Genomic DNA, 14071 nt, shown 5'->3' with positions numbered 1-14071 from the left:
CTGGAGGCGTGCCGTGGGTGGGCCTTTTTGCAATCCAGCATCAAACTGGGCCTTGTTTATAAAACATCTGTCACAAAAATCAGGGGAATAAACAAACACACTTGCACAAAGTGCTTTCCTGAGTTCTGTAACGACTTCCTAAACCCAAGACATTCAGTGATGGGCGTGCACTTGCTCTGGTTGATGTGGTTCGAGAGAAGTGCCCATACAGGGACTTATGCCCTATATGACAACATAAAGGTCTATACTCAAGTAAAAAAAACTAAAGGAACAGTATGTAGGATTGTGGCCAAAACTGGTACTGCAATCACAAAACTGGTGGCCAATACACAATATGACAACATCAACATCAGTTGAGGGCTGCAACTCCACTTTTGTGAGTGATATAAGTATTTGAAATGAAAATGATTTCTTAATGTCTAGTGACATATCAGGGCCATTTTATGATTAATTGATATACATTTCTTACATACTGTTCCTTTAATATAAACCCTGACTGAGTGTATTTGGCACAGAAATACTTATATCCAAATAATTTTTAAAACTTAGCCCATGTTTAGCATGACAATCCAACTCTTTAACAGTGTAAATAAGTCAGAATGCATGAAATGGCATGATACCTCCCATTTAACTCTTTCCCCGCCATTGACAAGTTATCTCGTCAGTTAAGAAAAAACATTTGCATAAAAAATATGTGTTCCTGATGAGTTTTTATTGTTAATCTGTGATACCACGATTATTGACTTACCCAATTTATAAAAAAAACTGAAGCAAAAAATTATTTACTAATTTTAAACTCTGTGTATGTTTTGATAATCAATCTGAATCTGATCTCTTAAAATATTCCTTCACAAAAATGCAATTATTTCAGCTTTTTGCTAAAAAAAAACTTTTAAGAATAATATACTCATATTTAAGAGTTTATAAACAAAGAAAAAAATATAGATAGAATGAAACTTTTTCCTGTTTTGTTTTTGTTTATTGTTTGTTTGAAAGCAGAGGGTCTGTTCTTTAATTTTATATATTTGTATGTATATATATATTTTTTAAAGAACATTTTTCTGGTATGCATTTTGTTTAACGTTTGTGAAAATCACAAAAAAAGCTGGCAAGCAACTTTGTAAAAAATGGCTGGCGGGGAATGAGTTTAAAAAATGCACTCCTCCGTATACCTGTTTTTTTTTTTTAAATCTACATTTTCTATATAGATTAACAGAATTCTCTCTTTTGTTTTTGCAATATGATCTGCACATGTTCTTGACCGGTTTCATGAGATTCAGTCTTCTCTTCTGACAGCACAATAGCGACAAATTGACTTTCTTATTGCAAAAATTCTTAAAGAAATGAAAAGGAAAAAATAAAATGCAATAGAAAGACAGAGAGAAAGAAGTCATTTTCTGTTGATTGCAGTGTCTTCAAAATTGCTGGGAGGACAGAATAACCTAGTAAAACACACACACACGTATTTGCTCGGTTAGTGTAGAAGTGCCACACAAACTCTATTACACTCAATTAACCCCTTAAAGGTGAGATAGAAAGAGAGAGAGAGAAAGTGATGATAAGAGAGATATAATTTCTTTCTTTCATCTTAGTCTGTCCACAGAGACCATTTTACCATGGTGCACTTATGCAAATATCCGTTTGGATGATAATAGCTGATTCCAGTGCCTTATTCTGTTATTACAGAGCAAAAGAAGCCTTCCCTCGTGGTCATGCTCTCAAAGATAACACATACTGTGGGATTTCCAATGGTATTTTGTCTCCAAATAAACTTTATCAGTGTCATTGCTGCCGTCAAAGTGAAGACAGAAGCTTTCTTAGGATGACACTTCATAAATGTCTGTCTGATGCAGCCACCGTACTTCTAATGTCACAGCTGAGCTAAAAAAGGAAAAAAGTCACATTGGAGATGTCTTTGTGGTGTTGCAGAGACAGTGACATCATCGTTTCTTTATTGTGACCTTAGTAGTGCTGTATGCTACGGTAAATAAGCTGTCAAACAAATACGAAAATATATTACCCTTCAGCAATGCAAAACATTTCACCTGAATGACTCCGGTCTGCAATCTCTGATGCTTATGGATCTGAGTTTTACTTTAAAGGGGCCATGGCATGAAAATTTGACTTTTTCCATGTTTAAGTGCTATAATTGGGTTCCCAGTGCTTCTATCAACCTAGAAAATGTGAAAAAGATCAACACAGTAACTTTGTTTTTATAAACCATTTTCTGCAAGCATGTGAAAAAAATAGGTTATTAAAATTTGCCTCTCTTTATGATGTCATAAGGAGATCTTATTATAATAATACCACCCCTTAATCTGCACTATCCAACCACGGCACAGCCATTTAGTGTAGAGAGAAGTTGAAAGATAAAATAATTCACAGCACAATTGAGTTTCAATTGCAACAAACCACCATCATTGTGATCAGTGTTTGAATTTCATCAGCTCATTTGCATTTTAAAGGACACGCCAAAAACGCCACATTTTTGCTCACACCAACAAAGTGGCAATTTTAACACGCTATAATTAATTGTCTATATTGTATTTCGAGCTAAAACTTCAGATGTGTACTCTGGGGACACCAAAGATTTATTTTACATCTTAAAAAAGTCTTATGACATGGCCCCTTTAAAACTCTGTTAGCTAAATAGACCTAAAATTGTACTATTTATGTTATTAAAGGGTAACTAAACCCCTGGTCAGAGCGTGACTCCACCCACTGGCAATATTTGAAAAATGCAAGAAAAGTGGGCAGATCCCAACGGAGATAGAGGGGACGAACTAAAGCTCGTACCAAGTGTGTGGTGAGATCGTAACAAGGGCGTGGTGAGCTTGAATCTGCTTACGTCACGAGTAATTTTTTGGACCCAACATCCAATAGGAAAATTCAACTACAGTAGCCACCGTTCAACCTGAAGAGGGCAGCACCCAGACGTTTTTACACCATATATTGTAGTATTGAAACACTTTATACCCAAATGTCAAAAAACTTACTAAAATCAATGAACAGCACATTCTTACAGATCATTAACTAAAAAAAGTTGGTTTAGGGTTTAGTTACTCTTTAAACATCACAGTTATATGAACTTCATAAAGACGGGTTGACTCGACAGTCACCAAATGAGTTAAGATGGGTTTTGGCATTTAAATAAAACTGAGCAAACACGGTGTGTTGGCTGGTAAATTTGCTTGTGTCTAGACCCGTATGTTATGATGTTATTTTGGTTTATCCAAGTATACATTTACTTTACATTTAAGTTGTTTTAAATATGGCAGCTTATACTGTAGTGCCTTTATATTATCTCCACAGAATTGCACTATAGATGCAACTTTTGATTAGTGGTGGGCAAATAATTCATCGTGATTAAAAAAAGTTTGTGTTTGCATTATATATGTGTGTATGTTGATAGTGTATACATTCAAGAAAAATGTTGTTTATATATCTTTTTTATTTATATATAATCTTATATATATATATATATATATATATATATATATATATATATATATATATATATATTAATTTATATATATATTAAGTTTTATATATATATATATATTTATAAAAATGTAAATACATACTTGAATGTGTGTGTATTTATATATACATAATAATTACACACAGTACAGACACACACACACACACATATTTTGCAAACACTTTTATTTTGTATGCAATTATGCATTAATTTCTGATAACCGCACACCTAACTTGTAAAGTGCCTTAAAAATAGGCACCAGAGCAATGTTTGTAGTAACCGTGGTATAAGAGGAATAATTGACTCCGGTCCTTTGAATTATAAGAAATTAACGCACACCCGCGGTGAGCCGCATTGCACCTTGGGTGTGCATTATTTTCTTATAATTCAATGGCCCGTCATCAATTATTCCTTACGTAACTAATTAAATAATAATAATGCAACCTCATTGTTAACCAGTATAATGCTGTGATTAACATACACAAAGTGGCATAATAGCTATATAATTCAATATTGACTTTTTTTTAACACAGTTTATTGCCCATATATGGCCATCAAATTTTCTCAGTTCATTTCTGTGGTTTGTCAAAAATTGACCTATAAATGCAAAAAAAATTTAAAAAGAGAGCCAGTAGTAGTATGCATTTAACTGCTGATTATAAGGTTGAGATTTTATTTTAGTTGAGTCTGTGGTGCTACACCTCACATGTATCACATGTACAGAATAAATGCATGCTTGTGAACTAGTTTGACTTTTTTCAAACATGTCTTCCCATGGCGTCACAGGGACTTAGGATCAAGCCATCAGTCATTTCTCTCTCGCTGCTATTATCTAGAGAAAGAGTGAGAGAGGAAAGGAACCCTCTGATTCATTGTTGACATTGGCACCTGATGAATCAAGACAGTTCCTTTCAATTTATCTCTTCATGATGGCAGTTGCTAGGGTTACCGAAGTATAGTTGGTGTCCAGGGAGGAAACCCAGAGGATCCTCCTGTGAGAAGCAACAAAGCCAATATATCACTTTGTTACATCCTTCAACAAGACACTGTATGCCATAGGGAGTTTAGTCTTGTCGATCGGTGATTGTGATGGTGGATGTGAGATTTAGCCTGGTCATGTATGTCAACTGTGTGTGTATGTGTTGGATGGTTTTCTTTACGCTCTTGACAAAAGATCTTTGAGTTCTGAGTATAGACTTAAGCACTATTTGGATGAGATTCATTTTCCAAACGATGTTTGAGTTTCAACGTGTCCCCCATGACGTGATTTTATGTACCAATTTGGACGGGACTTAAATTCACAGGCTATTCGAGAGGTGGGAGTGTCTGTTTTGTGCATCCCAGAAGTTTGCATGCTCTGGATACGTGTGTTTGTGATTTTGCTTTAAATTTAAAAAGATTACATGTAATTTATTCATTTAATTTTAACTAATCAAAATAACTTATACAAATCCTATTAAAGTAGCCTATGTGTTTTATTTAAATGGCTGCTTATAATAAACCAATAGAAATGAAGAAATCATGATTAATAACAATTTATTATCTTTTTTTTAGCATTAATTAACATTACAATTTCGAGTGGAGATAAAAGGTTGAGTTTCTTATCTGATTTAGCTCATCTTCATTTAATTCTTTTATTCTGCCGATTGAAAAAACTTCCATGTCTGAATGAATGGGATACAGAAAGTACAATACAGGTACGTTAGTGAGACCTTAGGGCAGATAAAGTTAGAAAAAACACAAAAAGAACCCTGTTTTCAAAAGATATTGCTGGCTAGGGATGGGCATTCGATTAAATTTTTTTAGTCGATCGACTATCGATTAATCATTAATATTTTTATCATAAAAAATAATTATTTAACTTTTATAATTAAAAAATGTTGAATACAAAAATACAGCGCGTTTTCCTCCATGAGACCTTTATTACAAGATCAACTTGTGGCAAACAGTTAAACTACATTTAGTTAGACAAACGGAAAATATATGCGCTTGAATATGCGGTGCTCTAAAGCAGCGGAACCTGCAGCTGCTAGCCGCATTCTTAAACAGAGACTTAATTTGTTGCAAAAAATCATGACCTCTTCATGATTATTTTTTTGAAATCAAAACGGAAGGTCAGAGATAACAAAGTATGGTGTCAAATATTGCACCCTGGTGGTAAAATGTTGAATTGCTGCCACACAGTGAAATTCATTTAATTGCTTCAAGACCCACGCTACGCTAGGCAACGCAACCTGCATTAGATTAAAAAAAGTATTCGATTAATCAATAACAAATTAACGTCATCGACTAAATTCTTAACGATCAATTATCGATCGTCGATTAATCATGCCCATCCCTATTGCTGGCAAACCGAGACATTCTCATTCGGATGGGATTACATCTCTGAGTTTGGTGAAAAACTGTATAGTTACAATGTGAAAGATAATAATTATATTTGTTTGGTATGATTTGAATTCACCGGTGTAATTTTGTAATTCAGGCACAATCTATAGCTAAACTAATTTATTACAAAATCTTCAGACGTCATGTGTGTGTTTAAATGTTCACATTTTTGCTATTTCCTCTGACTCTGTATTGATCTGTCAAAGCCACAACAAGCCCAAGATAAACAACAAAGAGTCATTGCCTGGCTCTGCACTAATCTCACATTCATACACTTGTTTGCATCAGTATATCATGTTCAAATCACTTTCGATTGAACGTTTTTGTGTCGTAGGGATTTAGAGATGCAATAATCGGTATTGGTCGATAAATGCATTTTTTCACACTATTGGCTGATAGTCATGGCCAGTATGTCTGAAAATAACATAAATTTGAACTTTGTGTATAAAAAATGTAAAGAAACATCACTAGTTTAATGTTCAATGTTAATGGTCATTATATAGTCACGTCAATTTTTGATTCTTTTTTTGTGATATTATCATGAATTTCCCAATTTTTTGTGATTGTATAACGAATTTCTGTTTCGTGTGATTATCACGTATTGGTAACTCAACTGTTTTGTCCTATTTTCTTACCATTGTCGCTTCAGTTTAGGGTTAGATTTACATAAAATGATATCCTTACCCAAACCCACCTCTAACCCATAACGCCAGGCGACATATAAAAAAATCAGAAAAAATAGCATAAACCAATACACAATGTGACACATGTGATCTAACACTAAACCGTAGCGATAATGGTTTGAAAATAGAAAAAAAGCAGTCGGGTAACCAATACCTGATAATCACACAAAAACAGAAATTTGTTATACAATCACAAAAAAATTACGGAAATTCGTAATAATATCACGAAAAAAGAATCAAAAATTTATGTGACTGTATCAAGTAACACAGTCTCACCCCATTTCGTCAATATTTGACGACACTTGACCATTCGTCATATGTTGACGTGAAGGGTATACCTTTCGCGTCATTTTTTGACGAACTGGGGACTTCAATGCTATTACGTCCGTTGCATTCTCTTTCCTATTTTATTACCATTTGCGCGTCGGTTTAGGGTTAGATTACGCAAAATTAAACAGTGTACGCGAAATTAAACCGTGTACGCGAAATTAAACAGTTGTCACCTGGCGTTGGGGTTAGAAACAGTTGTCACCTGGCGTTGGGGTTAGAGTTAGGTTTGGGTAGGGATGTCATTATGTAAATCTAACCCTAAACCGACGCGCAAATTGTAATAAAATAGGAAAGAGAATGCAACGGACGTAATAGTATTGAAGTCCCCAGTTCGTCAAAAAATGACGCGAAAGGTATACCCTTCACGTCAACATATGACGAATGGTCAAGTGTCGTCAAATATTGACGAAATGGGGTGAGACTGGGTTATATCAAGAACCTCCATGAGACTGTGTAAGAATGAATAACCTTCAGATAATTTAATGTTCAGCATTTAGTTAATGCAAATTAACTAAAAAGTTAAATTAACCATCAAACAATCGGTATCTGCAGATATCAGTCTGAATAATTGGCTATCGATATCGGTGGAAATAATTTATATCGGTGCATCTCTAATTTAAATACTTTTTTTGCATCATAGATTAGTAAATAACATTGTGTTATTATTTTTTACTTTATTGTCCATGTTATTACCTCTGCATACCTTTCTGCATAACCTAACATGTGTCACTCCAGGTAGATATCGCTGTATCTTTTGATGTAATGGTTTTTGTTTTGTATGTTTTTTTTTTCGTTTGGCACAAGAATTCTAAAAGTTATGAAGCAGACACATATACAAATTAAAACCTGCTTGTCTTTGTTAAGTAGATTTGTGCCATTAAGTTCTTTTTTTATGGTCATATGCGTGCTAAGGTGCGGCACACCTAAGCGACTTACACTGCAGTTATATTTCAATAAAACACAGCCGACTAAATCATACAGATGTATTTCGATAATTCATTATTGTCTCTTTTGTAAGTCGCCACCGGGGCTTCTCAATTATGGGGAAAATCGTGATTATTTTGGTAAAAATCATAATAACGATTATTTAACATAATTACTCAGTGACTTTAAAAACATGCATTTATTTAACCATTTTTATTAAGTGCGTTTTGCCATAGGCTACACGTTTCAAAGTGTGTGGTGCCTTTAAAGTGTCTAACAAACACCTCGGTCCAGCAGCACGCAATTTTAATTACACAATAATTGTTTAACCTCGATTATCTTGTTTTTGTAATTGTTTGAATCAAAAGTTTAAATTGAAAATCAATAGCAATTAATCGCAACTATGCTATCTGTAAACAAGAAGTTCTTTACATACGTCAGCCGAAGACGATCAACATCAAACGTTTGTCTGCCACAGTCACACATGCATGAACTAAAAAATATACTCCAAAAATGTTCAATATTGTCTGCTTTGTAACATTAAAAGAAAACAAAGAAAAACAGTGCCACTAGTAGAGATCCAATCGAAAAATCCAGCAATATTTACCAGGAGCAACGTATTTCAGGTTATGCAGAAATGTAGTCTTGGGAAACTATTTTGTTGCCTACTATTTTGACAGTAATAGCTGTATGTTAAGTTGTTTTCAGAGGATAGCAAACGTATACTGCTATACAAGCAACACATTGACTACTCTAAAATATATCCAAATGTCACTTCTATAGTATTGTCCCTTTAGAAGATGTACTAAAATATATGTGCCTACTACTGTTTGAATCTGTGACATCACAAAGCATCTGGAAGTTGCTCATGCCTACACACAAGAGCGGAGCGTGGCGTTAATGTCAGACGTACACGCTAAAGTGTCGTTTCTCGGGCACGCCGCAACGCTTCAAATCTATCGTCTTATAAAATGTGCTAAATAAAATGAACACTTGTCAGAAGCCATGTATGTCTGTTTTATGATGACTAATGTGTTTGTGAAATATGGTATTACTGCAGAGCCGGGTCATGATTTTCTGTGCCGTTTATTAGGAGCTTGTGATGGCTTTAAATGATCAATACTGAGTCGGTGGAAACCGTGACAACAGGTTTGTCTCTCTCCACACGACCTCTGTCCATCATTTATTTTTTTTTGATCTAGTGCTTTCTTTCTTTTGGCATCTTTCCGTTCAGCAGTTTTCCATCTTTCTTTTCTTTACGATCTTTTCGCAGTCTCTCCTTCCTAAAAGCTGTCTCTCTTTCTCATTACTCCGCATTTACATTCTGCAGTCAGTCCAGCTCTTTACCGCTGCAATAATTGGAAAGCCATCACTGAGCTCCATGTTTAGAGCGAGGGATAGATGAAGAGAGAGAGAGAGATGGAGATGGTGGAGGGATATGCATGTGTGTTTGGACTTAGACAGCGGTAGTTAAAGAATTCCCTAGCTCATTTTCTTTCATTGGACTGTAAAACTATTAAAAAAAAGGCTTCTGTATGAATGAATTGTGCTCACTGATGATGTGTTATTTGAAAGATTTTTCCATTTTTATGGATTTCATTTTATGCCTTTTACTGTAAAAAAAATAGTAATTACAACAAACAAAAACCTTTTTTGCTTATCTGTTTGTTTGTAAGTAAGTTAGTAGCAAAAACACAAAACTGTTATTAAATATCTGTGCCTATGCTCTGCTCTCGTGTGCATGCATTTTCATTTTGTTCCCTACTAGACAGAAAACAGCAAACGTAAGTGCGAGCTCTGTGGGATATTACCGTTTTGAAGGACTTGTGCATGAAGAGTGTGAATGGAAAAGCTTGAGATGAATGAGACAGCCACTCTGCCTGCAGCTGCATTAACATTCAGAAGCAGTCTTACAAGGAGAGAGAGAGAAGGGGACGAGAGACACTGGAAAGGGAGGGGGATTCGGAGGGCAGGGAGCGAGACTGAGTGGGAGGGGCTGTTGATTACGGCACCGGGAGAATGTGTGTGCGTGTGTGTGTGTCAATGGGCGTGGGTCTGTTTAAGGGGGGCGAGGTGAGTCGTGCTCCACCCCCCCCACATACTAATCAATCCAGACCCCTGGCGCCCGTCGTCGGCGACTGTCCGCGTCCGGATAGAATGTTCAGAGAGAGAGAGGGAGTGCGCGAGCCCAGCGACGGGGAAAGAGCGCAGCCGCGTCACAGCGTCCGTGTGTGTGCGAGTGTGTGCGTGAGAGCCACGGGCAGCGATCATGCCCCACTCGCGGCGAGTGCAGCCCGAGCGCTCGGCGCCGTCCGCGACAGGCAGCCGTTAACGGGAGACAGGGGGAGGGTGGGGAGCGCTCAGAGGGACGAGAGGCGAGGAGAGGTGGAGAGAGGAGCAGAGGAGAGAGGTGTAGGAAGAGAGGAGTGAGCCGCTCGCACCTGACGGCCCTGGCCGGTTCGGGAATATCGAGAAGGAGAGCCGCACGCGCACGCAGCCTTCTCACGGGACCATGTCGGTGACCACCGGATTTGGCTACCAGCTGCCGGGCATCACCACGGTAACCTATGTTTTTGTTTACAGCCCGGGGACGGTCCAGCGAGACCCCAGCCCTCCTCTCACGGGGCCCTCGCGCACACTCTCAGGAGCCCGGGGCCCTAAACGGAAACTCTACAGCGCCGTGCCGGGGCGCACCTTCATCGTGGTCAAACCGTACACGCCGCAAGGGGAGGGAGAGATACAGTTGAACCGTGGAGAGAGGGTCAAAGGTGAGTACCCTACCTCTTTTCAGCACCATTCACATTGGGTTTGACAGCTGTCAATCATCTGCTATCACTCAGGTTATTGGAGAAGGGGTGGAGTTTGTTTAACTTTGCTCCATTATACAGTCGCGATGCTTTCATCACTTAGGGGTTGATCCAAAGTAGCACGGTCAATCTGAGCCTTATGGTTTGTGCCAAGCAATGTCTCTCTCCTGTGATGTTTGTTGGATCTATACTTTATAAAGCATCATTTTATTGTCACATTACATCATATACCTGTCTTGGAGTAGATGAAGAAGATTTATTATCCATTGACAAGGCTGCATTATTTTACTTCAGTTTAGTTCATTTAGCATCTGACTCAAAGGAAAGCAAGCAATTCTGTTGATCAGCCAATCAGGCTGGATTATCTGCTTATCCTGATCCTAATCTCGAAATGGCCAAATATCAATTCATTAGCTTGGTAGATTTATCCGATCTTTATTAGTTAGGGTGTGTGCAGTAATGTTATGTGAATAGATAGATCAGGCTGTCTAGTATGAATCATATGAAGAGCTCAGATGCAAAAGCCGCTTAACGCCACTTCTATCAAAAATGAGATGATGATATTAACCGAATGCTCTTAGCATTGTATTATACAGTACGTTTTTTAAATACTTTCACTTTAAATCAGCTTAATCACTGGTTGATGAGTCTGATAAAAATGCCCATTTACAAGAAAACATGTCAGGCGCACTTAAAGGGTTTTGCATCTGAGCTCTTTATATATAAATCACACACCTAACACAATCTGTACACAAAAACAATGTCTACAAAGTTGTGCACAAAGTTCTTTACCAAGTGTGATACCAGTTTGGAAAACACAATACTGTATACATAATATGCTGTATAAAAGATGAGCAGCACAATGTTTGTATATTGTACAGAAAAAATGTAAATGTTATTACAGTAGACAAAAAGGGATGGCATGAAAAACTTTTGTTTTGTTGGATGTAGCGCGACTCAGTCTGTGTTTGCACGATCAAAGGTTTCGTACTATAACATCTGCATATGTCCCGGGACGTGTGTGTATTTGTGTGCATGGACGACGATTTTTGGAAGAGGCAGCAGCCAAAAAAAAAACTAAACATAATTTACTTTTTTACAACTTACAGTAGTAGTATCCTTGAAAGTATAAGCACTAAGTAGACTTAAAAGTAAAGCTTGTCAAAAGATTAATCACGATTAATCGCATACAAAATAAAAGATTGGATTTGCATAATATATTTGTGTGTTTATTGTGTGTATTTATTTTGTATATATAAATACGCACATACATGTATAAATTTAAGAAAAATGTTATGTATGTATATATTTGTTTATCTATGTATAATATAAAATATGTAAATATCTCAATAAATATATGCATATATAGGCTATGTAAAAGTTTCTTAAATACATGCATGTGTGTGTATTTATATATACTAAATAATTACACACAGTGCACACACATATATTATTCAAAACAAACTTTTACTTTGTATGGCCTTTTTGACAGCCCTACTTAAAAGTTTGATGGGCGATAAATCACAGCGTGGCTATAGATTTTCTCATGTAGTGAAAGCGTTTTGGGCAGCATTTTTTGCGAATATGTTTGTCTTCAACGGCGCCTGCCGTGAAGAGCCGTGTCCGGGAAGGGGAAGGATTTTGGATGCATGATCAAGGCGTTCGACTCCGCTTCACCTTCCCCATTTTGCTGTATCCGCACGTCCGTGTTACTGCATACCTATAAGTATTAGTACTATGTTTATCATGCAAGGGGATCTGGGTTCAGATAGATCTGAAATGTAAAATTGCAACTAAACCTTACAGCCAGTGATCGGCTTCTTTGTGATTTTATGTTTGAGCTGAAAGTGACAATGAAGGTGGATAGTTGATCTCATGGGTAGTTGAGAGGCACATGCACAGAGAATGCTGGATTTTGGACACATTGTTTCACTCCTTGTGATGAAAGGGTTAAAGATAGAAGGGTTATCTGGAAGTTGCATTTAAACTTAAAAAATGATTGGTTGTGTGTACCTGGTAATTATTATGTTGTGGGGACCATATGTCCACACAAAAATAAAAATAGCAGTAAACTTTTGACCATGTGGGGACATTTTAATGTGTAAACAAGCTTATAAATGAAACAGAATGATGTACTTGAGTTTGCGTGTGTCTGTATTTGTTTTGTTTGTGTAAGCGTGGTTATGGCTTAGGTTCATGCTTCATGTGTTTTTCTGTTCTTGTCTCCATTCATGCTTCAGACCACCACTCAAACGCAGTGGAAGGTAAACAACTGTGCATCCATTCGGGCAGTGTGTGCATCCCTCTAGTGTGTGTGTGTGTGTGCGTGCGTGCGTGCGTGCGTGCGTGTGCGTGCGCGTGAGAGAGAGAGAGAGAGAGAGAGAGAGTGTACCATGCACAGCCCTATTTAACTATTTCCACTTTTCCCAACCTGCATGCCAACCCCTCCTCACATACTGTACCCCAATACTACACACACACGCACACACACACACACACACACACACACACACGCACACATTGCAATGTTTGTGTAATCCCCCCCATTACATGTATCTGTAAACTATTACTATAACTACATAAAGTGCACTATGCACAAATGAACATTGGTAGCATAAGCCACATCATTTTATGAAAATTGTTTTATATTTAAATCAAGGAATTTTAATTGCAAACTTTGGTATATGATGGAATATGATGCGTCTGACAGGTTATGACATAAAGATCCTTCTGCAGATGTTTTATCAGGCAAACAAAATCATACATCTTCATTCTCCATTTAAACTCATACCGAGTCAAAAAAGTCTCATTTGTGTTTCTTTTTTTCATTGGCTAAATGGATTTGTAAATTATTGTTGTATAGTTTTAATCCAAAACTTTCCTTTCGATAAGTCACAATCCTGTGTCGGGCAGCAGGTGCATTATTGCCTGAGATGTTCCAGGGTGCCCGTGCTGGTAGAAGTTTCATTATAAGCTTGCGGCACCATGATGGTACTTCTGCCATCTTAAAAAGTGCCAGGACAAACCATATGCTGGACAGTACCTCTGACGTAATGCCACCATATGTCAAAAAAAATGTGTGCGCTTTCTAGTCTCAATAACATCCAACAGTCTGAGTTTAGCTCTCCACTAATATATATTCATAAAGTCCAACCCGTCGACATTCATTAATATAGGAGACGCTAGGACGCGATTCAGCTCAGAATGCTATTTGCACACTGAGACAGTAAAGGTTCGACTGGAGCCGTGGGACTTTTTCCCAATTGCTTTTTGACATTAGTTTACCTCGGGAGACTTACACTCCACAACAAAATCATGCTTGGTGGCACAAATAAAACAAGACCTTGAGGACTTCACGCAGACATAAAATGCATCTTGAGTCTTATATCAGCCTTGCTTTGAGGTCATAGATGATGAATGAATGAGAGGTGAATTCAATCCCATTCCCAGGGTTGAGATAC

At 37.2% G+C, this 14071-nt stretch overlaps 1 protein-coding gene across 4 annotated transcripts in view; it reads left to right on the top strand.

Moving 5' to 3' along the window:
- The window catches only part of shank3a (SH3 and multiple ankyrin repeat domains 3a), a 248689-nt gene that overhangs the window by 130916 nt on the left and 103702 nt on the right, over positions 1 to 14071 (top strand). For all 4 annotated transcript variants that reach the window (XR_012337351.1, XM_065283593.2, XM_065283592.2 and 1 more), the window contains exon 11: positions 10387 to 10571. Coding sequence is in view for 3 of the 4 variants with exons in the window: in XM_065283593.2 (XP_065139665.1) it covers positions 10387 to 10571 (185 nt within the window). In the remaining variant the exon portion in view is untranslated. The remainder of the gene's footprint in view (positions 1 to 10386; positions 10572 to 14071) is intronic.

Source organism: Paramisgurnus dabryanus, chromosome 9, assembly GCF_030506205.2.
Source record: "Paramisgurnus dabryanus chromosome 9, PD_genome_1.1, whole genome shotgun sequence".
Classification (NCBI taxonomy): Eukaryota; Metazoa; Chordata; class Actinopteri; order Cypriniformes; family Cobitidae; genus Paramisgurnus; species Paramisgurnus dabryanus.
Note: the sequence above shows the minus strand (reverse complement) of the source record. Positions and strands in the feature narration are given on the sequence as shown.